General features: G+C 40.0%; 1 protein-coding gene across 1 annotated transcript in view; it reads right to left on the bottom strand.

Annotated features, from left to right (window-relative positions):
- The window catches only part of MICU2 (mitochondrial calcium uptake 2), a 125839-nt gene that overhangs the window by 52221 nt on the left and 47156 nt on the right, over positions 1–26462 (bottom strand). The window contains exon 2 of the mRNA XM_072343597.1: positions 6491–6638. Within this exon, the coding sequence (XP_072199698.1) occupies positions 6491–6638 (148 nt within the window). The remainder of the gene's footprint in view (positions 1–6490; positions 6639–26462) is intronic.

Raw genomic sequence — 26462 nt, 5'->3', positions numbered from 1 at the left:
CACATAACTGTATTAAACACAAGGTTGTATGAAACTGGAAGGGTCTTTTAAAAATACTCCCATATTTCAATGAAAATTCAGTGTAAATCAGCTGAGACTTATCCTTCTTATACTTGTCATCTTAAAAATACAACTTTCTGATGTAAATTCATATTATTCCTAATAGATATTACTAGACACTGAGGAACTTTTACATCATAAGTAGATTGACCACAACCACTTTTTCACTATATCATCACTGCATCAAATATTGCACTTTGGATTAGCCTCCAATAGATTATCCAGAAGAGCTTGCTGGTTTTGCAATGTTTTGTTGCACATCCTTTAGTAGCAGTGTTTTCATATGAGATTACATGGCCCATAACTGGGAATGCCCAAACCCCAAATGTGAAATACTGAAGGCCAGGATACATTTGGGATGTTCCAAGTTACCCATACAAAACACTGCAATAGGTGTTTTAAGCCAGCCCAGACATCGTATGGAATACCAGATTTCATTCACTGATGCCTTTGTTGATAAAAAGGTGTCCCTTTCCTGCTGTAAAACAACTAATGGTAAAAACTTAAGCAAATATTTACAAAGGTGATTTGGTGTGAAACCATTCTTCCTTCATAAAGACATTTGCTATGTCAATATGCAAAACAAAATACGTCTGTCACAAAACTCTGCATTTGTTATCAGCCTGTTCTCCTTAAATGGAAAGACAGTAAATATTTTTCTTCATTATCACCCTGACAGTAAATAAATTTGCAGGTGTGATTTTATCAATAGGAATGCCCAGATTTCGCAATTTTTGGCCTGTATAAAAGAAAATGAGTAACAGAGAGATCTACGCAGCAGAAAGCAAATGAGCAGAACTTGTGAACCAAGGTCTCTTAAGTGGGGTTCAAGATCAGTTGGGTTGGATTTTATGACAGTTGGTATCTTTGCACTACAGTTCATCTGTTCCCTTATCAGCAAAATTGTTCCATAATAAATCATAATTTATTGCATGTTGTGCAACTCTGTCAAAGAACACACCTAAGATTTTTTCTTCAGTAATAAATACCACCCAACTGCGTACAGGAATTCATCACTCAGGAATTCACTTGACAATCTGGACACAGCCAAAACATTTTGGTATTTTCCATATCCAGCACTCCTGATGCAGCACCGACAATCCAACTATTTATCTGGTTTACAAACCACGATGTCTACTTTATTTTAAATTGAATCGTGCTTAAGAACCAAGAAGAGATGATTATGCAGCAATTCTCCAGTGAAAATCACCAGGGAGTAAAAGACCCCAGGGCTGTTGGGCAAGGACCAGTATTCCCAAATCAAAGCAGGACTGCTTCTCATTCTGTTCTTCATGCGGGCTGTTATTTTTAGTTTTCCTCCCACGTGAGAGTTTATGTCTGAATAGGAATAAAACAACACAACGCTGTGATCAAACTCAGCAATGTTTCTTGGTGCACAGTTACATTGCTCAGTGTTGTCACTTTTTAGAGGTGTTTCGAAGGTTAGCTATCCCTGAGTTACGTGCTTCAGCACAAGAGGTGCAGGAGCAGAACTGAGAAGCTGCTGCTTGCTCAGGAACTCGTGGAGAGCTTGTTTAAGGGTTTTAATCTGGCCATAGCAATGGACCTGCCTCTGTGCCTTTCCATGTCCAGCATCCCCAGGAGCAACTGAAGAACCGCAAACACAGCAAACTGGAGAAGTGCTTTACTTCAAAAAGCCAGCAGGAAGAAATGACTCCTTTTAACCAAAGCGAGTTCCTTAGCTGGGTTCAGCATGTGGCTGTGCAATGCTTTGTGCTGGCACTGGGGAGGGAGGCAGCATGAGGTGAAAGCAAAGCAGCCAGGCAGAGCTGGCTCCTTCCATGCTTCTCAGGCAACATTGCTGGTCTATGTTCACTTGCTGCAATGCCAGCTGGCTGAGATGGATGGGTGACAGCTCACATTCCCTCTGGAAACGATCACTAAACTGAACAGTTATAAGAAAAAGAGTAGAGTTCACTGGCTATGTCTTCCACTCTTATACACATCACCGGACATATGAAATCATTTTAAGCGCCAGTCATACAAAATAAGGCTAAATGGTTCTGTTCCACCTAGACAGCACTGTATTGCACAGATTTTGGAGGACTTCAGTAAATTAAATACTGAAAATCCTGACCTGAGTCTGCATGCTTTCTTCAGTAAAGTCCTCAAGTTCTATTCCCAAAACCTTGGCCTAAAGCTGATGTTCTCTTTAGGACCCAACAAAAGCAGGAGACTAAATGTTATAGGGATAAATGCAATTGCTGGCAAAATAAAGGATTGGCAACTGAGATAAGAAGAGAAGTTTATCCTTGTGCCAAAAGTTTTCCTTTCATTTCTCAGTTCCCATTTGGAAACTATGTCAGTACATAAGTTGAGAGGGTTTTCTGTCTTCAGTAAATTAAATGAAAGTTCACAGATTTAACTGTAACTGCAGTTTCAGCCTGGAAACCTCCAGCATCCAGTGTAACTTACACAAAGCAAATAAAAACAGGATTACGGTTCTTCCAAACTCTTACATCTTAGAATCACAGAATGGTTTGACTTGAAGGGACCTTAATGTCCACCAAGATCCAACACCCTGCATTGGGCAGGGCAGAGCTGCCACCCACCAGTTCAGGCTGCCCAGGGCCCCAACCAACCTGATCTTGAACATCTCCAGGGATGGGGTACCTGCAGCTCTCTGGGTGGCTGTGCCAGAGAACTTAATTTCTAGTTTGAAGACACTTAATCACAGCTGAGAGGACAAAATGCAATTACAGCTTAGATGTAAAAATGAGAAATAAGAGCATTTAGACCAGTGGTTAGAAATTGCTTTTGAGCACAGAGCAGACATCTCTCCTTCAATACCAAAATAAAACTGGCATATTTGCCTAATGTTAAAGTTACTGCATGAGTTTTGAATAATCTCTGCTGGAAAGAAAATGGGCCGTTTTGTTTTCACATGACTTCTAGAGTCAAAATGGTACATTTTCTTCCCTTGTAGCCATTTCTGGAACACATTTTGATGGTGACAAGTACCTCCCCATGCTCCAAGATCTCCAGTTCTAAGGCTGGCAGCGACTGCCCAGCCTTGTGTTGCGATTGATTCACAGAACAAACCAAAAGCCTCGTGTTCTTCCTCACTCTCCTGTCTGAAAATACTGCAGAAGACAGAAGCCACCACTCTTCCAGCACTGCCCACAAGTCAACGTTGTGTACACTTACAGGAGACTCACACATACACCCATTAGGGATTTGGTTAAAAAACAGCAGCAACAAAAGAAACAAGGGAGAAATAAAAGTGAGAATGGACTCCATTAGTTTGCAAAAGGACAGACAAAAGAAAGCAAAGAATAAAAAAGTATAAAAATGTTTGTGAGGAAAAAAGCAAGAAAAATAAGTATTTGTAGAAGAAACAAGACCACATCTCTGTAGGAAACTAAGGAAGTGCTCTGTGAAGAGGGAAAACTGGAGAGGGTATGCAAAGAGAAGAGTACTGTAAGTCAGAAGCTTGTTTTTCCATAAAATGTAGAAGACAGCACAATATAGTCTTCAGAGAGCACAGCTGTTTCTTTCCTATGTGGCATCTCGGCACCTTTGATACCATCTTCATAAGCGTCACAGAAAAATGTAACAACAGCTCTCAATTATCCCAGCAATTCATTTTTTGTCTGCAGCCTTTAACGGATACTTTATCAATGTTGACCTCTAACCCAGGATGTAATGTGCACTATCATTCCTACATTCCCCAAAGAAATGAATGCTCATTGTTGACTACATTTCAACAAGAGCATTGACATCAGTGTTTCAGAATTAGCACTGGGTGCTTCTGGATCATGTTTAAGATACTGTTTATGATGCACAGAAGTCCTGCTGAGATGCTGTCTTCCCTGCTGCAGTCAGCAGTCTCAGTTGGACCTTGGGAAGTGTCAGAACAACCAGCAGACTGCTTTGAGTAGGGAATCCACCATTTTGGAAGCTGCTTTCTGCATTGGTCCAACATAGTTAGAATTAAACAACTTTCTAAATCTGCTGTGAAGACTGTATTTGAGATAACGCATTACTTTTCTATGGGGCTGATCATATATTCTGGGCTACAGTCTGCAAGAAAGACAGCAGAAACAAAACTTGAGAACAGATTTTGGATGGAGCTACGCCTCCTGTAGTATGTATCACAAACAACCTTAAAACAAATAATTTGCAAACAAATATTTATGAAGATGAATGCTTAAGGGCATCAAAATCTGTAAGATTTTTTTTATGAGTCATTAACAGAAAGTAAGTGGAAAACAGTAAAATCATTGGAGCTTTAAGTTCAGCATTTGCATGCAGGGTCACACTTTCAATTTACATCTCACCCTGTCAGTAAGCAAAGAAATGTCTAGGATTAGAGTTGGCATGCCCATTTTCCTTTTTAAAACCATTGCTCAAGATTTAAAAAGGAATTAATTTTATAATACAAGCCAAAAGTTTCCAAAAGTAATTGCTGCTTTGGTACAATGTTCACCATTTAGTGGGCATGGTGGTGATGGGTCGGTTGTTGGTCTAGATGACTTCAGAGGTATTTTCCAATTTTAATGATTCCATGACTCTGTGATCCTGGTCTACCCTTAATATACCTGGAGACAGGCTTGAGCTATGTCTGTTTATTTTTCTCCCAGGAAATTCTCTGCAAGAAAATGAACAAGTGACTTTAAAATATTCAAAACACCGTATGGAGCATTAGAGTCACACATTAACGTTTTTCTATCAATAATCTACAATGCCGTTGTTGTAAACCTGACATCCACCTGAAATGCTGTATGTGTTGGCGCCAAGATTTTTTTGTTCACGTATTTTTCTTGTCATTATTTTTCTTTTCTATTTGAAGCCGTTTCCCACTTACATTAGCAAAGTAACAGAAATTAACACGGCTGCATTGCAAATCGATCTTATCCACATTTCATTTCATTAAAAATCTGCACGTACACCATTTTAGCTAGAATAACCAATTAATATGCATGAAGAGCTAAGACTGAAAAACACTTCTTTCTTTAACCTTGTTTTCACAGACTACTGTTTGAAAACCACATCTTCAACACTGAAAAATTTAGTACCCACTGTCTTTCACTATTTCAGGCTGGGAAACTCCAAAGAAAATCCCTTCTAGGTTTTTAACTTACTGGCATAAAATTTGAAGGGAAAAACTCTCCTTCCACTTGCCATATATTATAAAAATATGCTATTTTGAGAATCTTCATGTCTCTCAAGGTCATATAGTCCTTCTAAGGATTTATTTTCAGCCTTGTATAATATTAGAAATTGTATGTCAGCAGGGAAGCCACATATCCTTATCAACCATAGATTTTTGCAGACACAAGATAACTCCTTTTTATTACAGGTTCTTGTGTTCTATTCTTGGACCACTTGCAGCTCGGTAAACTCTGTTCTGCTCCAGGTTTCCCGTGGGCTCGAATAACAGCTTATCCAAGCCTCCTTCTTTCTCTTTGTCTTTCCACAGAGCTCTGAATTCTCTTCTGTATTTCCCTCTCGATATCCTCAAGTGATGCTGATGTCCCTGCTAGATGGGCAGTGAGCACTGCAGGTTGTGAATAGCTTTTGCCTATACAACACGCTCCATGGGTCAGTTAGGATGTGCAGACCAGCTTGCAATCAATGATTAGAGCCTGGTATTCCCCCTCTTTCCCTCTGCAGATGTAGTAATGAGCAATGGTCCTCTGAGTGAACCTGATACTCAGGGAAATTAGCATTTCAGAACCTCTCTTAAGTAATATATTCTTGGGAAAGCTATAAAAGCCTTTTTTTGTGCGTGTGTGAAAACATAACATTGTTAAAAAAAAACCCCACATTCTAACATGGAAATGTCAGGATACAGAAGCTTAAGGAATAGGGCAGATTAATGAGATCAGAAGACCACGAGGACAACAACATATGCACTTTGTGTTTGTGTGCTGCTTCAAGCTCCTCCCCAGAGAACACACTTTTAGAAGGATTTTTATTTTTTTTTTTAATTTGCAAACAGTTTTGATTTGCTCTTATCCAAGTCTTCTATCAACCTGAAGAGATGTGAAATCAGAAATGTAGTGCTGAGCTCCATCCTTCATTACACATATTCCCATCACTGGGAGAAAGGGGGTCACAGAGTACTTTCTGGTAAAGCAGACAGACAGATAACAGGGACAGGAATGGAATGAGCACAGTCACAGTCTTACTAAGTAAGTAACTGAGGAACTACATACTGATCAGACACGCTAATTATGCAGAGACGTAATGCCATCCTTCAGTCACCACATTTCAAAATGATCAGCATGTCACCAGTGCACAGGGTGGTGCCTGTGAGAATCCAAATGCCCAATGTCTATAAACTGGCTTCAGATGACTTATGTCAGATAACGGATCCTGTCCCAGTGATTTGTATGTTACATTTTCAAGGGGACTTCAAGAGTTCCTTTTCCCTCACAAATACAATGATGAGAAAACAACTTACGTTCCACTTGATCAAACATTACTGAAAACAAGAAATCTCGTGGCGTCATGTAATATTCTCCTTCATACTCCAGTGATGCGAAATGCATGAAGCGATTCTTCCGGAGCGACAGTCTTTCAGCCATTTCTGTATTTGCAGAATCTTCCTTCTGAAACAGAAAAAAAATCATGCAGAAAGGCAGCTGCATTTGTAGATCAACTCTGTAACTAGAAAGAATCCTATATCTCATGTTGATTAACCTCAGTAATGTGTAGGTATCCACAAGAAGAGACTACCAGAAATTAAAGCTTTTACAGCACAGTTTTAATGTACGACATTCTTATAAGACATTCACAGTACTTCTGGCCTCATTGAGAGCATGCTTTAACAAAACAGCCTGCTGTCACCAAAGGCTGCCCTTGTTTCCCACTCCCCTGCTACTGGACATATAGCCCTGCACCTCCATGCTAGCCAGCATGGCTTCTTGCTGGGGCCAAATTCAGCTCGCTAACTCAGCAAAAAATGAAACCAATCAGAATGTGAATGGTGTTTTGCCAGGTTAATGACCAGCTCACCAAAGGTTTAAATGCATACTGCATTGATTCAACCACCTCCCTGGGGAGTCTATTCCAGTACTTGACTACCCTTTCTGTAAAGAAGTGTTTCCTAACATCCAACCTAAACTTACCCTGGCGCAACTTGAGACCATTTCCCCTTGTCCTGTCACTTGTGACCAGTGAGAAGAGACCTGCCCCACTCTCACTGTAAGCACCTTTCTGATACTGGAAGAGGGTGATTCTTCCCTCAGCCTCCTTGAGGGAAGAATGGGGACACAGTGAAACAGAGACATTTATGGGTTAGGACTGCAACTAACAAGATTTGGGATGGTCTGGGAGAAACAACAAAACCCTTAGATGTGAAGCAATCCCGGAGCATAAGTGTGTACCTCAAGCAGTGGCCAGTGCCATTTCCACTGGAGGACATGGGAAGAAATGGTTCTATGGACAATGAGCCTTCAGAAAAGAGAACGGGGCATTTCAACTCCATGTCATCAGGCTTCCTTTCCCTTTACCCGCCGTGGTCCCTACCTGCACCATGTGATCTGGGGATCTCAGGGCAATGGGTACTAGTGGTAAAACTACATCCAGATCCTAGATGCAATTGTTATCACATTCGTACTTAGTTATAGTTCTAAGTACAATGCTGCAACCTGTCATTTAATCATACCTCTTTCACCTTTGTATCAGCATCAAGCACATATTTCTAATGTTTCACAGAACAACACAATCACCTCTTACAGTCAGTTTTAGTGTGGTAGCTCCCCTTCGGCCCAGACTTTTCACAAAGATGTGGGGAGCAAACAATCAGAAAAAAATAAGTAAAAAACAAAAAAGTTCACAAAATCCACGTAATGTAGAATTTAAAGTCAAAATCTGATCCGCAAAGTGAATGAGGAAGGCTTCTATCTATCTTAAGCCAAAGTTTTGTTTGCTTTCAATATGATTATTTTGTGTCAATATCACTGTTTTGTGTAATTTCTTAGCCCATTAACATGCAACATTCTTTAAAAAATCATCATCTTTTCAAAATAGCATCATCAATTTTTGCCCTGTGGGAAATTTAAGAATGGAAAATTGCTTCACAGCTGTCCTTTACCTGAAAGGGTGGAACGAGGAACAATTTTTCTGCACAAACACAGAATAAAAAAGTTCAGATGATGTAAACGGCAAAACCTGCTATAACTATTCCAGACCCTCAAGTACCTGAAGTCTTGCAATATTTGTCTGAATCCTGTCTAAAACTACACTTTGTAACTGATGACTGACTTACATATTAACAAACAGTGCCTTGTGTCCAGAAAAAATACGTATTGCATCAGAATGGTAACACAAGACTACAAAGTCACCAAGCTCCATTCAAGAAGTTAGCATCCCTGATTTGCAAGACAGCCTTGGGAACAAGTGCTATTTCCTATTAAAGTCATCTTCAAATACTAGCATAACTGACATAAGCAAACCTTACAGGACAAAATGCATCAGCTGTATCAACTCCTACTACTTTTTTAAAACCTTTTGCAATACTTTTGAAGTCCTGTCTCTGTATGAGGATCTCATGATTTGTTAAAAACATCTTAACCCCTATGAGGTTAGGATTAAGATCTAAGCTAGAGCTAAAGCAGAGTTAAACTGCTCACATGCTACTGTTCCCTACAGATCCACAGGATGGCTGAGGCTGGCAGGGACCTCTGGGTCCACTGACTCATAGAATCATCAAGGTTGGAAAAGACCTAAAAGATCATCCAGTCCAACTGCTCACCTATTACCAATAGCTCCCATTAAACCATGTCCCTCAACACAACATCCAGTCGTTCCTTGACTGACTCCAGAACGGACTCCCAGAGCAGGGTGCCCAGGGCCATGTTCAGGCAGCTTTGGAAGATCCCCAAGGAGGAGATCCCACAGCCTCTAGACAGCCTGTGGTTCTCCACCACCTGCACAACACAGAAGTGTTTCTGGTGTTCAGAGGGAATCTCCTATGTGTACCAGTTTGTGCCCACTGCTTCCTGTCTTGACAGTGGTTAACACTCAGCAGAGCCTGGCTCCATCCTTTTTGCACTCTTCCCCCAGGTATTTATAGACATATACTAGGCTAATGCAGGCTGCCTTTATGAGTGGAGAGGACAGGAGTTCTGGAGTGCAGTTACAATCATTTGTTTTCACTGTCTGTATGGAAAGTTCAGAAGATGAAGGGAGAGACAGAGTGCCACAAAAAAACATTGACTTTCCTTCTCTCTAACCATGCTAGAATAACTTTATTGCATGAGAAGGAAAACCTAGGCAAAGAATCTAAGCATAGAAGCTTGGAGGAAAAGATTGGTAAGAGGGATGTTAGAAATCTCAGCCTGAATGTGTGTAAGGAATATATGGAAGTTTATGTTCAGAGTGAAGGCAGCAGCATCAGTGGCCATATAGACAAACAGTATGTCATGATGACATAAAGCTTTGTAATTACTACCTTTCTCATAATACTAATACTGTTCAAATTGGTTTAATACCAATTAAGAACTTCAGCTTGCTACAGTTGGCATCAGAAATACGAAGTTCACAATTGTACTGTAATGACATCAAGAAAATGATGGCTTCTCAGGTATAAACCATATAACTTAAAGTTTGACAAATACTTTCAATATAATTAAATTGAATGCAGCTGGATGTTTGCCCTTTAAACTGCTTCCTATGCAGTACCGAATAAGCAGACTTAACTAATCAAACATCAGTACAGGCAGATAAATTCACTGCAACAGATGCAGTGGTGGAACAAAGAACAGAATGAAGTTAAAGTCCCTTAGTTCTAAAAAGGAAATGTTACCTTGTGGCAATCTGCTCAAGGTTGCTTCTTCAAAAAGAATTATTTTTATTTTTATTTTTATACTGAAAGATGGATTATGTGAAACATGAGGAAGCTGACAAAACAAACACAGCTTCTTTCCACCACACGGTGTTAGCTGTTTCTGGACTACCAGCCATCAAGTAATTCCTTAAAATGTGGCTTCAGAAAGCTTCCTAGTCCCAAGCGAAAGAGGACTGACTATGTCACAAAGCAGCAAGACAGGTTTGGCAAAGCAGGTACAAGACATGCCATGTGGGTAAATGCAAAATGCAGTCAAGTTTGAAACAGCATCTGAAACACTCCTGTAAAGCTGTAAATATCCCTCCATCAATGTTTTTTCCTTCACCAATATGTATCTCTTCTGTCTCTGCAAGCAAAGATGCCTGATGTGCAAGATGCAAAAGATGAAAATACGTGGGAAGAAATACAAAGTTTTGAGTTTTCTTAAAAAAAAAAGATTAGAAGCACCCCTCTCTTCTCACAAGGGGATAAATGGCTGCGTTACTATTCTAATCAGTGTTCGAAATATCTGATCAAAGACTGAATTTAAACGATGTTTTGAAGAAAAGGCTGATTCAATCACTTAATTTTAAGACTGATGTTCTTTTGAAGCACCCACTTAGAACACGCAGAGAGAAGCTCTCTCTCCCTCCACAATTCTGTATCCTTCCCACTTCAATTAAGTCCTGAAAAATTTCCAGGTACTTTTTCCTGAGTCATTCGACGAGTCCTTCAGATAAAAACGATTTGACATTGCTGACATTTCTAAAAAACACTGACAAAGCATTCATTTTGCTAATAAAAAATGCATGTGCGTGGCAAAAGGCAGTGTTCTCTTTAATTCTAGTCTACAGAGTTTCAAGCAAAGATAGGAATACAGTGGGAATCAATTACACATTTAAAATCGGACTTCAGATATTAAAGTATCTGTAATCAAACACCTCAGTAGTTTCCAACAGGGCAAAATGCAGGCAACAAGGATACCAAAATTCACATCTTCTTTGATGTAATGGGTGAGAATAATCTGTTGTGATTATTTGCAAAAGACTCTTGTAAGCATAATTGAAAATGACTTTGTGATTGACTTAGGCTTATTTTTGTCTTTAACAGCGCTGTGTAAGAAGAAATTAACCAACAGAAAACTATGCTGCATTAATGTTAAGGCTCAGGCTGAAATTCCATCCTTAACTCAGTCTATTGTGTGCAGATATAGCAAGGGCACCCAGCCGTGGGTGTTCCCATGCACCACATGCTCTGCAGCACCGAAGCACAGCCAAAAGCATTAGGATTGAAGTTTCAGCTTTAACTTGGAATTCAGTCCCCTTTGTGGTTTTATGTCAAACCTCCAGCATTAATTTGAGAATGTAAATGGTAAATCTAGGATAGCGGATGGTAAATTAGAATTGAACGACCTGAAAAGGACTCTATAAGAATGCAAGTGTTTTCCTCTGCAGTAGGCATGGTGGTCAGCTGCTTGTGTCTGGGCATTACTGAACACTAGGGCTTCCTTGGCTTCCTGTGCTGAGTAATGCCTCAGAGCAGTAATGTTATTTCTTAAAATTAATTTTCAAATTTGGGTAATGAATTTGTGCATTGGTCTCTTCAATTAGCAGGTTAATAAAGAATGAAAGGTGTTCTGATTTTGGATTTGATCTTTCTTGGTATGAAACACAGCATGCTCAAGTTGAGTGAAAACCTTATAAGAAGTTAAACCTTTGTCCAACATTTTTATTTCTAAATAATACATCTAATAAACATGAAGGGTTACATAAATAAAACCTTGATTACTCTTACCAATGTGATTTTGGTAATGTTGCTAAGAAAATTCTGCATCCGTCCAAAATGTCTACAACCTCAAATATCCGCAGCTGAGTATGACTTAGAAATGACTTAAAATCAGCTTATATACATATCTCTAAAATTTTAAACAACTTGCAAATAATTTTTTTTTCTCATCTTAAATTTTTTTCTGTATATATAATACACTACATTATTCAGCTCCTTTCCTTTCTGAACTCCTTTCCATGCTCCTTTCCACATGATTTTCTTATTTTGCCACCATATCCTTTCACCTTCTTTCCTCTGCTACCCGCACAACTTCTTCCACATTTCCTTTCCCATGGAGGGAATAATAAATTACAAAACATTTTTTCTTCTCATCTGAAAAGAGGATCAATCTGGAAGAGATAATTTGTGCCACTCATCACTCATTTTGTCTGCCGTAGGGATAACCAAACCAATGTGTAGGATGTAATTAAAATCCAGTTGGTGCCAGCAGGCTCTCTGGCAGCCTTAGGTTTGTTTCCATTAATTCATAATTGATCTACAAATGGATTTAGCAACTCAATATCAAATTTCCGTAACTTTGCAGTTAACTTATGTCATTACTGTATATCGATTTCAACTCAATCCAATTTGAAATGATCAAAATAACAGAAAATGTAACTTAACCTCAGACGCTGCAGCACATGTTAGCATACCTAGCATGCATGATGAATGCACGGAGGATAAAGCTTGGAGCTCAGGGTTTAAAAGTTTCATATGATGCAATGATTTAGACACGAAAAAAGGGTCTTGACAAGTATTGACTTCAATACTGAAGAAAGCTTGTATATATATACAAAGAATAAATAAATTGTGCTTTCAAATTATAGAATGTGAGCTACTTATGCAGAATCTCAACCAAATGCATGAGTAGGATCACTCCCTTGCCCTGTTGACCATGCTGATTTGGATGCAGCCCAGGATACAGTTGGCTTTCTGGGCTGTAAAGGCACATTGCTACTCATGTCCAGCTTCTCGTCCACCAGTACCCCCAGGTCTGCACTCAATGCTTTCATCCCCCAGGTTGTATTGGTAGTGAGGGTTGCTGCAACCCAGGTGCAAGACCTTGCACATGGATTTGTTGAACCTTATGCAGTTCACTTGGGCCCAATGCTCAAGACTGTCCAGGTCACTCAGGATGGCAACCCATTCCTCTGGTGCATCGACCGCATCCCACAGATGCATCAGCAAACTTGCTGAGGGTACACTCAACCCCACTGTCAATATCACTGATATGCTTTAGCTTATGCAGATTCTTCATTGAGCCAAAGCAGTGATCACAGCCCCAGGCTGCCAGAGTTCTGGAAGTGTCTGGACAATGCTAGACAATAGACCTTATTAGACATAAGGCCTAATTTTTGGGTAGTCCTTTGTGGATGCTGGACTCAATGATCTTTATGGGTCCACTCCAAATTGAGATATTCTATGAGTCTGTGACTGGTGTTTGAAAAAAGTTCTAAGTATGTGAATTTAGCAGAGTGAACAACTCTGAATTCTCAGGAATCACTCATGAGACAGAAACAGGCTGCTAAAAGAACTGGCTAGTGCAACTGGTAGATGAAGATGGAGCAGCACTGCTCAACATAAATATTCCAAAAGTAGGTGCACCTCTTTCTTGGCAACAATAGGTACCATTCCCCTTCTTTCTTTCAAATAGCTGCCCTGGCAATTCTTCTGTCCCATACTGGCTATGGGCAGCTAAGTTTGAAGGAGCAAGTGAACAGTTTGTTTGCAACTAAAACCTTGACATTTTTGCTTAAATATTTTTCTCCCACTCTTTATGTTTAGACAAGCTGGTGTACATACAGCAGATATTCTTCTGTTACTAGAACTGTTCCAAATGCAGAATAAAACTGGATATAAGGATAATACAGAAAACAGCCTCAGTTTGAAAGGTGTTTAAATTTCACAATTCATTTATAGAACCCTCATTTCTAGCAGAGCTCATTTTTTTTTAGTAAACTTCAAAATAAGTCAGAAATCAACACATTTCCACCAACAGAACATAACAAAGGCAGATAAGGTCCACAAGATTTATAAAGACAGAGAACCAACACATTTAGCAAACCATATATTTACACCTCAACTTGCAAGTTATCACACTGCACTACTTACCAGTTCCACCTCTGTGGCTGGGATGCTGCTGAGCATGTCAGTCTACAAGGACTACACCACAGAACTGTATAATCACAGAATCAGTAAGGTCAGAAAAGGCCAGTAAGATCACCTAGTGCAACCATCAACCTATCCCCACCATGCTCAGTAACCACGTCCCTCAGTGCCACATCTCCACATTTCCTAAACACCTCCAGGGATGAGGACTCCACCACCTCCCTGAGCAGCCTGTTTGTACAGGGAACCAGGGGACATGCAGGACTGTCTGATTATACTGGGCATACAAGATTTCTGATTACACTGGGCATACAGATTTTTAAGGTTTTCCAGTTGATAGAAGTTTGCCTTATATGTGTGTTTGCACTGTAGAAGAAAGCACATGCCTCTGGTGGATTGCTTCTCCCTTTGGAAAGGCTGAAAGTAGCTCTATCTGATCTGTTCTGAACTATGATAAGAGGGAATTGATTTATTACATCACAGTTTAACATCAGCTTAGCCACATGCCCTTCACTTTGGGACTACGTAACTCTGAACTAGTATTCCCAAATTGTGGGTATAACTGTGGTCCAACTCACACCAACTGCAGTGTGATATATTTTTACATGATGCTTTATAGCTTCCAGAGCTTTTTGCTGTCATAAGTGCTTGATTCTGTAACAACTGTATATACAGGAAAAAAAGGTTAATGGCTTTAAGAGTAGATCACTGATAGACAAATTTTTGTTCTGAACTGGGAACCCTATGAATCCAGGAAATGCTACAAATTAGTAGGAACTTACAAGAGAAAACAAACTGCTCATGGAATGAATGGTAGACTCATGGAAGTGAATGCATCCCCAAAAGCAAGATGGGGAAAAGCTGAGAAAAAGAGGAGACTTTCCAATAGGAGAAATAAGCAGTACAGGTTCAAAAGACAACTAAAGGGACGAAAAGCTGAGGATAGGGGAGTTAGATTTGACACAGCAGTATGCAAGCAGACAGTCCAGAATTTCACAGTCTTTAAAGAAAATGTTAAATTTGCAACAGGATAGTATTGTAATTAAATGAATGTATTGTGTTAACATTTAATGGTTGTTAAATATATATGTTAAATATGTCCATCATTAAATATATACATGTTTTTGTATGAATAAGAGAGACAAGAAAGATGGCTGTGGTAAGCTTTGTAAGGGCAAAGAAAGAAATGGTAAATACAGTGGCTTGAGAATTAAGACAGTGGTTGGCTTAGCGGTAATGGGAACAGAGAAGTGAAGAAAAAAAAAGCAAAAAAGAACAAAACCAAAAAATGAAACGCCCATAACCAAAACTCAGAAATGACTTAGAAAAACTGCTCTTACAAACCTTTGAAAAGCAATTTTAGAGTGCCTATGTGAATGGTTCCAAACATTCCCAATAGCCCAGTGCTCCCTATGTCTGCAAGAAGATGCCAACAGTGTTCCTGGGAAGGCAGCATGCTGCCATGGTGTGTTGAGGTCAGTGTGAGCACTCCTGGAGAAACACTGGGCACGGACTGCCTCCCTGTCATCAGAACCGTCTGCAATTTGTGTATTTCGAAAACACTTTTCAGAATACCAACCTTTTTGTAAGCACAATTGTTCACATGTTTGCACCTCACAAATGTTTTAAACAGTGGCTGAATAAGCCGTGCCTTCCAGAAAACCACACGGAAAACAGCCTCACCGCCTGCCAGATGTCATTATGCGCTGAAAGACAGAGACTGGAACCAGACAATTTTTAACCTGAGAGCTCTGGACTCACTCTGCCAGGGGATGTCCACCCCAGCACTGGGTCCACCGCAATGCAGAAATATCCCGTGATTTCACTTTCCTGGACTAAGAGACAGGTTTCCGTATAGAAGTTCAAATGCATCTCAAACCAGGATGCAGCTCATATCACGCTCTCAATAATAATAACAACAGCAAAAAATGACAATGTTAAACAAGCATCATTTAAGCTAGCCATTTTTTGATCTCTGTAAGTGAGCATTTCTATTTAGTAAACCCGCAAATACTTTTAAAGGACTTCTTGCTCTCTATGAATTGATTAAAATTTCAGGGTCTCCCTTTTTGAGGGTTTAGATCTAAAGAAAATTCAGTTGAAAAACACAATGAATCCTGGAAGATTCTGTGAGCTGGTGCTCAACTCTGAGACAGAAGCAATAGGTTTATTCCTCATAGAGATACAGAGCTCCTCAGCCACCAGATCTGCAGGTTGGAGCTTGAAGGCTCCTGTTATTCCACATGTGCACTAACAGTACCACAAGTTTCTGTACGTCATGCCAACATAAATACCACTTTTGCATTGCTGTGATGTCTGTGCACAGTAAAGAGGATTAAAAAACATCTCGCAGTCAAGGAATTATGATTTTGCAGTATGTTTTTTTTTTTTTTTTATTTCTAATGAAAAACAAAATAGGGAAGGGCATGCAACTGTGGAAAATCTTGCTATACATACAGTGAGATTAAAACAATGCATAAAGAGCTGTTTAAAATAAAGTAAACCCCAACTAATTGCCTATACTCCAAAAATATGATTCCCCTAAGAACACATATTTGGGAATCCTACATGTGACAGATTGCTGGAAATACAGGAATACGGTGCTGGGAACGAGTCAGAATTTCCTTCTGTGATAATGTGACCATTACAATGCTAATCACATTAATGCTCCCTCAAAAGCTTGAAAATTTCCTTGGGGGAAGGGGGAATCCAGGCTTTTCTCCAGTCATTTTATAATGACATTTTCCAAGACAGATGTGCAAATGGCAAAAAGAAGTATGTGAATTATGAAAACACAAAAAGCAAGGTATGCTCTGGGTTCTTCTGCATAAGCAATCAAATTGAGAACTGAATAAATACTTAGTTGAGTCTGTCACTATACACTCTATAAAAAACTTTGAATATTTTAAACCCCATTTTTACCTGTGTTGTATGAAGATGATTCCTCAGTTCTCAGAGAGTCTGGTGCTTAAAAATGTGGCATAACTGATAGGGAGCTAATGGATTAGGTTGCCATAGAAAAGACTTCTACCACCAAACCTCTCCAAGCATTAACCAGCATCTGTGATGTGTGAAACTCTTCCCTTTTGCGTACAGCAAGCTAACACTATTAGATAAAAGTCCCACTGTGGTAAATTAATCAGAGAATAACAGTGTGCAGAGGAAGAAAAGAGAATCCCTTCAGAGGCTTTCCTTCCTTTCTTTCTCCCTTTCTTTCCACTTTTTAGTAGAGCTTTGGCCACATCCATGACAAATGGCCACCACGCTGCATGGGTCAGCCTCGTGCTTGGGGGACCCAGCAGGTCCCAGGGGGGACCCAAAACCAACATCCATGTGTCCTCCAAGATTAATACAGCCATAACAACAAAGGCACTTTGGCCACGAGAAATGTTTATACTGTAATTAAGTTGTAAAGTTATATTTATTTCTCCATAAAGCTGCCGACTTCACTTCTAAACAAATCATTTGTTTTCTGGAGGAGTGAATGAACTTGTGACAATGCCATGTGTAAAACTCGCATGGCTCAGAACACACTGTATTTTCCAATGACTGCACTTATTTTTTCTAGTCTCGCTTATTTTTTTAAACTTTCTACCTATGTGGATTTTTTTCATCAAAAACGTTTTATCTGACACAGAGGTGGCATGCAGAAAGAATGGCTGTAGAGAGGCACTGGAGAAACCCACATTGCCACTGTTTAATTAGCAATTTCCATCAACGCTATCTTCTATTTTCTCAGTGCTCTGAGTCAAAAGACTCAAAAAAGTGATGTTGCTCAGAAATCTCTAATTCTGCTTGTTCAAATTGACATATTTATTTTCAATTAAGCAAGCATTACCGTCTCAAAGGGTTTCCAAATATTTGTGCAGTATTTCAAGTCCTGCGTAGAATACAGAACGCACCACACTCCAGGCTGATAAGAAGGACCTCAGCAGATTGTTGTGTGGGTCAGAGCTTTTACAATCAGGTTCTGGCAGCTTCTAGCAAAAAGAAAAAATCCCGCATAAAGAACCAGAACAGGTGATGATGTTAAGGGCACTGAAAGGAGGTAACAAAATCCTGCATTCACTGAATTCATTACATTTATAGATACATTTCATTTGCAAAGACAGAGTGTCTCACTGCCTCTCAACTGGGCATCAAGGACATGGTTGCTCATGATATTAGATTTACATTAGAGAAATGTGAGATCCATCTTCCACTGAGTAGTTTCAATCACGATTATCCCAAAAGTTGAAATAAATTCAGGATGAAATACTGTAGTAACGTAACAAATACCTATTTCTACTGGTGCCATTACGCAGTGTAAACCTGGTGCATTCCTGATTACCACAGAGCTGTGAACCAACCATTTTTTACTACTGTTTATAAATTCCAACCCCTGATTTGAACTTCCCTTCCATGATGAAAGCTTGGGTGTGCATTACTTAATCCTCCCTTCAAAGCCCATCTCTGCTGTACCATTAGTGCATCAGTGAGGTCACAACAAGGTGCTACTTCCTCCTCTGCAGCACTCGAACCTACAAAAACAAAAAGCCCTAAAATACCAACAAACCACCAATCCCCTCCCCCTTCCCCCCCAAGCTCTGTACCCACTGAGTCATCTGTTTCTGTGTGACATTCCCTGTAGCAGAGGTAAAGCTGTTTTCAGCCATCCTGGCTGCACCTTGAAGTGCTTTCTGCAGCAGCAGTGCACTGCAGCAGTTCACCCAGCATCTGCTTGGTTTTCTTCTTCAAGACCTCTGGTTCATTTATCACAGCTGCCACGTTCTTGGAAGCAACCTGGACTGTTTGTACAAACACTTCGTATCTTTGGGAGGTCCAGAACTCAATCTGATGCAATTCTCTCTTCTCCTCCCCTTCAGAATTTTTAAGGTTATCACTGTCTCAGGCTTCATTTGTGAAATAGTTTGAACACATCATTTAATTCAAGAAGGAAAGACTGCAGAAAAACCAGATTGCACAGATGAAGTCCAATTAATGCTGTATTTGTCCAACCTTTTTTCAAACAGCCTCATAGAAATCCTAAGACCTCCGGCATGCCCACATTTTTTGAAGACAGACTGCTTGTTTGTAAATGTTTACAGCACTAACTAAAAATAATGCAAGTTAGTCTTTCCCTCCTCCACTTCAGAATATTCACCATCCAGCATGACCATTTTAAAGCACAAATTGATGACTGGATTTCTAGCCAATGATCAGCCGTGGAAAACAGACTCATCCTGAAGCTGTACCGATGCTTATTTCAGCATACATCAGGAGAACAGATTTCATCTTTCACTGATTTGTTCAAGCCTTCTAAAACTGGCTTTGGAAATAACTCACACAGACAATGAAGACTTCACCATGCTAAACACATTTTCTAATTTAAGGCACTGCTAAATTCTCCAGAGTAAATTTTTTCTGTGAGAATCAATTCCATCATCACAGAATCATCTTAGAATCATTTGAGCTGGAAGGGACCATTAAAGGCCATCTGGTTCAACTCCCCTGCCATGAACAGGGACACCTACAGCTCCATCAGGGGCTCAGAGCCCCATCCACCCTGACCTTGACTGTCTCCAGAGATGGGGTATCCACCACCTCTATGGGAAAGTTCATGTGCTAATTCACTATTTGCCATAACATTTCAGGATGACATACAGAGAAAGGGCCGAGAACTGGTTAAGAGCAAAGAATAGGCTGGTTGGACCCACTGTAAAGAACATAATAAAAAAAAAATTGTAGATTTTTCTTGATTTAAAAAATAGGGATATTACCTATTTATCTGTAGCATCTGAAGTATTAAAGCCATTCCTTTCATACAACACTAAAATGCAATAATGCAATCAGTATGTAATTTGCAACACAAGGAAAAAGAGATAAATGTGTTTAGTTGGGTCCTGCCCATTCCACTCCCCCCCCATCTGACTTCTGCTTATCAACTGTGGAAGTGCCCATTTTTGCCATGAATAGAGCGATGCCATTTCCCCTGCAACGACCAAACTTGAAAATGGTTCTGGGGATCAAAAAATTAATAAAAGAGCTCTGGTCAGTAGTGAGACAAGAAGAAACCAATTACAAGGTCAGTATTAATGAGCTTAGGAAAAGACTCTGTTCAATTTGAATGGCAGTGAAAGAGAAATGCAGATTGCTTAGGTCTCCACAGCATTGTGCATGCACTCAGCCAAGCTCCAGCCTTCTTTGCTACCATCTGCATTTGGGCTGGGGACCTCCAGGGAACATCTGCAGGGGAGAACAGGGCCCAGGGTGCTCCTTAATGCAAACAGACACAGTGCCACATCAACACAACAGTGTCATCATGCTTATTTTTATTGGTCATGAAAAGCAGTGAAAACAGCCAGCCCAAATAGAAGTCAGTTTGTAAACTCAGTAATATTTAGTTTTTTCTTGATGGGGAAATGTTTGGAGGATACATACAGCATTAAAGCTTATTATAAAATACTCATCTGAATTAGTTATACTGATGTCCTTCTCACTGCAGGAGAAGTGCCTTGGCACACCTTCATCCCAGCCCTGCAGAGCCCTGACTTGCCAGCTTGGATATTTCAGCTTTGTGACCTGCCAGCAGACACACAGGTTTGAAAAGCACTTCTATTCAAAACAGCAAATAAATGCACACCCACCCAGTAAGACTTAACTCATGCCTCTAGCCCTGTCTCAAAAGTATTCCAAAAACATTTAGATATATGCCTGAACTTGGGCAGAGATGATACCAGAAGGATGGAGGACTGACAGCACAAGCTCAGAACTGAAGTCCATTTCATCCACGTGGGTTGGGGCTGCAGGGTCAGGACATCTGAACGAGCATGATGCTGTGCTTCACCCCCAACAGCAGCACGTCTGCATACATTCGAGCACTGGACATAAGCAAATGCTTAGAAAGGAATAAAAATATTCCTTCACTATTAAATCTATTTTGAGCTCCGGGACATCCTGAGCTGGATGTGGTTCCTTTTCATTTCACAGCCCTCAGTTATATCACCTTCTGGCACTTACCCAACATCTCCTTGAGTCCATGCAAACTTCTAGCGACTTTAATGACTTTTGGCACGGAGTTTCACACAGCTATTGCCTATTGTGTAGAGCTGCACAATGAATAATAGACCCTGGGAATGTTCACTTTAATTCAAATTATAAGCTAGTACTGTGACTAAGGGAAACTTAAATGCAGCTGATTATTTCTCTCTCCAGGACAGATATTTAACACGCACAAGTTTTTCAGCCTCACAGTAGAGGTAAAAAAAAAAAAAAGCCTCTGTAGGTAGAGTTTCCATATCATTTCACGAACTACTAAATAATAAGATGATATCACCACAATCTTTTTCATTAATGATCTGTCCAGGGATATAAAACTTCAATTCTAGGAGAAAATGCCATTTCTTTATCCCACTAACCGGTCCTTTAAAAATTCTCTTTTACAGACCACCTCTTAAGTCCTTTCTTATCCATTTTAATAAACATTACTTAACAGCTCTGCACACTGCCAAAATCCATTATCTTAAGCTGTAAATTGATAGCTGGAAAAAAATGCTTTAACTTTGAGCTGAATAAAAGCATTGTGCTTGCTATATATTTTGTTTTCTTCAAAACTGCAGCTGCACATTTCCAACTAAACGATACTTGGTTGTACTCAAAATTGATCTACTTTCTCACACTTTGTTGATCTCATAGATCCAGCTTGAGCATTTTAATGATTGCAGAACTGTTCTTAAGGTAACATCGGAAGCTCTTCAGATCCATATCTAATAACTGTACGTGCTACTCTTCTTGAGCTATTGGAAACAATGTGATGTTATTTTCAGAAGTGTGTCAAAAGCAATGCAGTTGAAAAACAGGTTTTCTTAAATTTAAATACTAAAGATTAACATGTTAAAAGGCATCTCTGGTTTAGAGTCATTCCAGAAGTGATACAGTAACTGGGGGCGGGTGGTTCTATGGTCACAGAAATAACAGAAACCATTTCGGTAGCCCAATGATAGAGATCCACAGCAGAAGATTATTTCTTTTCACCGACTCCAAGGAGATGTTAAGACCAGGTTTTTCAGTAAGGTATCTACGGGCATTAAGTACAGATGAATAGAGCACTGTGTATCTCTAACATAGCACTAATGCATGGTAAGGCTCTGAAAAACATCAGGCTGAAAAGAAGGGCCCGTTTGGGAGGACAAGGGAGGCAGAGGAGATCAGTGCATGGGTCTCTTTGTTCCATCTCCCTTATTGCTTGAATTTACTGTTTCAGTTTCCAGCTTTTAGCTCCATTAAGTCAGTTTGCTCTTTGTGGAACCTCCTGCAGAAGCACTTGCAGATGGTTCACTCCCAGCCCATGCTCCACATGCCTCCCATCACACACACTTCTGCAGACACTGAATGATTAAGAAAAGGTAGCACTGCTTTTACACAGCTTCTGGCAAGTCACAGAGTCTGTAATGACCTGCTTTAAATGGATTATATCTGCATCTAGAGATCCTTTACAAAAAGCTGATAGTTCAACGGATGAGTAGAAGCAACACAATAGGAATTCGGTTTTTATTAACCTTATCCTAAATTCTAGAATGATGCTCCTGTAAATCTGACCTGGTTGCCACCGTCTTAATTCGTAGCACAAAGTTTCCGTTACCAACAAATACATCTGCTTGCAGTTCCTGGGCAGATGACTAGAAGTAGACTTTTCACATTACAGAGAACGAGTGCTGGAAAACAAAACACTCTACCTAAGAGTCAAGTAGAGGTTTTTCCTGTAAGATCAACACCTTATGATACAGATGACAACCGCACAAAGAACTTTTTCATGATACATATGAGATCTTTGTCAGCACTAAGTGCAGAAAAGCAATATCTTTGGGTTATTTCTGAAGAACATGCTGCACCACCTTGCAATGCCTGTGCCCCCCATCCTGTGTGAGTGGCACAGTGCAGCACAGCTCTACTCAAGAGACGAAGCAGCTCCTGGCCCTGTGAAATCTCTTTGAAGGCATGCACATATCTGGCTGCATGCCTGCACTTGCACTGTATTATCATGCAGGAGTTAATCACAGAATCATAGAATGGTGTGGGTTGAAAGGGACCTTTAAGACCATCTAGTTCCAATCCCCTGATATAGGTGGGGACACCTCCCTCTAGATCAGGTTGCTCACAGCCCATCCAGCCCAGCCTTGAATGCTTCCAGGGAGGGGGCATCCACAACTTCTCTGAGCAACCTGTTCCAGTGTCTCACCCCTTAAGAGAGGAGGCACAACAGTCATGCACTCTGGCTTTATTTTGCTGTCTACAGAGCTCCTGGGTTCAGTAACTCCCTTTTTAAGCTCTTCCACCCCCTTGACAATCTATATATAATGTATATGAAATGTTGACATCAGCTTCGCAGGCTCTGTATCTTGGTTTCAAGAGTAACTGACTGAAGAGTAGACTTGCAACATCAAACATTCAGTGTGGAGTTCTGTTGTATACCTCCACAAAAGTTTTCCAAGAGAAGTAACCCAGAATACTGAACATAGAAATTGTGGGAGGATGTTCCTTGCCTCTACAGACAGGTGACAACAGCTCCAAAATTCATAAAGCTGGGTATTGAAATGGGCAAGGTTCCCAGCAAGAGCTAATTGTCCAACCATGTTGGACAAGCTTCTTTTTCCAACAACAGCTCAATAGCCCTCTGGGTTTGTTGTAGATCCAGTGATACAGAGAGCCAAGTTTAACTCAGAGTAATTCCTTCTACAGAACTAAAGTGTATGGAGTTATCCTTGAATTATTCACATGCTGCTTTACTGCTGCACGTAAGCATCAAGAAAAGAGAGAACTAAGTATCCACTGAATCAAGTGCTGAATCTTTAAAAAAGTTTTCTTACTTAAAATATCCCCATTGCTTAAGCATATTTTCTCAGCTAGGATTTTACCACTTACATATACTCTGTATGCCATATTCTTTAATATCCTTGGGTTTTTCCCTCCTAGGTTTATTAATGGAAGAACCAAACTTGACAAAGCAGCAGATGCTCTGGATTCTAGAGTCTAGAACAATTCTCCAGACCTCTGGCATACTGTACATCATTATCCTGACATGGCATCACAGAGGCAATAAGCAGCCTTAGCTTCCATTTGCAGGGCTTTGAAACACAAAAGCACTTGGGCAGAATGAACCCATGTTATTCATAATACACAGCATGCAGAATTCAGGTGCTCCCCAATGTGTTTAAATATAGGCTTATGCAGAAGCATAATTCATAGATAGAAATGGTAGTCTCACATCTACGTATCTCCTCTAAAAGCTACAATCACTTTGAAAACTCTGGTCAACCAAAGTCACTGTAAGAGAGGATGGAAAGACATGCCTGTCTCAACCACAGTCTTACCACTGCCACTCTTTTAAATTCTCTTTACCAAGCCCATAGAACGTATGTACACTCTGTATACCAACAGCCTTCCTGAAATAATCCACTCCAGACGCTCACCAGTCTGTGAAGTTCTAAGTTGTTCACTTCTACTTTGTTGCTTCATTTTTAACATTATTCCCATTTTTGATCTCATACAGAGAAAGAACAATATCGCCTTTTCTGTATCACCTTCCATAACCTTAACATGCAAAAAATGTATCTTTGTCCCAAGTTTTGCCTTCTTTCCCAGACAACCTGCCTTGTACGGCACGGTGACCAACGCTACGCACACTGTGCCAGATGGAGCCTAACACTCCTGTAACTGTATAGCCTCCTATTTTATGTTTTATCCCTCTGATACAACCTAGTAACTCACTTCTTGCAGCTGTGCACAAGCCCCACGGTTTCAATGATTTTTCCACAATAACCTTCAAATCCTTCTCCTAGTCAGCGTGCTGAATGATTGTTCCATTTCTGCACACACTGTGTTTCCTTGGTTTCTTGCTCCCAGACTAATTATTTCACATTTTTCCACTGTGAACTGCATTTGCCAGCTGTTGGCCAAGTCACCTAAACAGCTCTAAATCCTTTTATATCTGATTGTATCGTTCCTAATTCACTGCTCTGAATTTTACTATCAAAAAAAAAAAAAAAAAAAAAAAAAAAGGGGGGTGGGGCGGGGGTGGGGGTTGGGGGGGAGGAATAAAGCTCAGCGCACAAATATACATATATTACTTATATGGGAGCCATATGCATGTGATCAGTATAATTTATCATATGGTTTTGCAATCTATCGGGCAGTTTTACCCACCTCACTTGCATTTTTCCAATAATCCATCTCTGCTGGGACTAGTTCTAGCACTCCACACTTCTGAGCAGCTTTATACAGCTGCCATGAGAAAACCTGCCACAAAATCCTGCTCATTTTCCCCAAAGTAATCCTGCCACTTCAAATCACACTTACCTGCAGCTTAATATCCAGCCTCAAACAGTCAGCACTGCTCTGTCTGGGATCTGTGACGTGTTCATGCCTTTTTTTGTGTGAACCCTTAAGGATGAGTTGTGAACCAGGTTCATCAAACATCCACAAACTCCCACAAACTCTACCCATTTAACATACACAAAACATTTGTTTCCAAATCCTAATTGCAAGAAAATGACTAATTTATCAATTTTAAATAGCAACATTGTGTTGTGTAAAACAATTTGAAATAACATTTATACGATTTCAGTTTTCCTTTCTAGTTACACTATTGATGTAATGTTGTAAGAGTCTGCTCATCCCACCCCAGCAGCAAACACAGGCCACCTCAGTGCCTGCATACACAGACAGATGACTCTACAGTGACCAGTGACCCTACAGCCCGGTCTGCCAGTGCATGTGCTCCTTCCTAAAGGAAAGCCCTGAACTGCATCTTTCTCATCCTTATCTATACTCTAAACTTTTCTAATACAGAACTCTGCTTTGCATTAGAACAAAGCAATACCAGCACTTCCATTTCAAAGTGCGTGGAGCTAAAACACGCAGTTAAACAGAGCTCTGTCACCTTCTGACTCATCAGGCAAGTCTGCCAACTAGAAGCTTAAAACCTCCAACGTCCCTTTTCTTCAAAGCTGAAGCATCATCCACTCTTCAGCTATCAGTCCGGAATACTAATCTCAAATTAAACAAACTCTGCATTTTGTTTCCAGAAGTTTGAAATAGCAATCAGTGCTGATACATCCTGACAAAAATATTTTTAGGATGTTTTTCTTTAATTATACTTACGGCTTCTGCCAGAAATCCTTTAAGGCAACAGACTTTGAGCCACCTGACCACAATTCTTGTCAATTTAGTATTTGATGAAGCTGTTTTCTCCTACATTTATTATTATTATTATTATTATTAGATTTCAAGGTATTTTATTTTATTTTATTTTATTTTATTTTATTTTATTTTATAAAGGAAAACTTGAGTCAACAGATCCACGTTTTATTACAAACCATTTAGCATATGTTATACTCAGGTAATGAAGTCCAGCCACCATCTATAACATCTCCTAGCCAACATCTCTTTTTCATTCACTCAGCTTAAAAACTGCAGGGACATTTCCCTTGTTAGGGGTACTGAAGTGTTACATTAGTGTCACTTCTAAAATGACTTATGTGTAAGAATTCCAGAAAAAGGAGTTGATAGAAATACCCTCTTTTCCTGGAGCTCAGAGGAAATAAAGCTCTACCACTGCCACCAGCTGTACCTCCAAGCAATGTGCCAGGTGAGCGCATTTCATTTCTGACTTTGTAACTGGAAGAATTGA

The sequence above is a fragment of the Excalfactoria chinensis genome, chromosome 1, assembly GCF_039878825.1.
Source record: "Excalfactoria chinensis isolate bCotChi1 chromosome 1, bCotChi1.hap2, whole genome shotgun sequence".
Classification (NCBI taxonomy): Eukaryota; Metazoa; Chordata; class Aves; order Galliformes; family Phasianidae; genus Excalfactoria; species Excalfactoria chinensis.
This window is presented reverse-complemented; position numbering and strand designations above follow the sequence as displayed.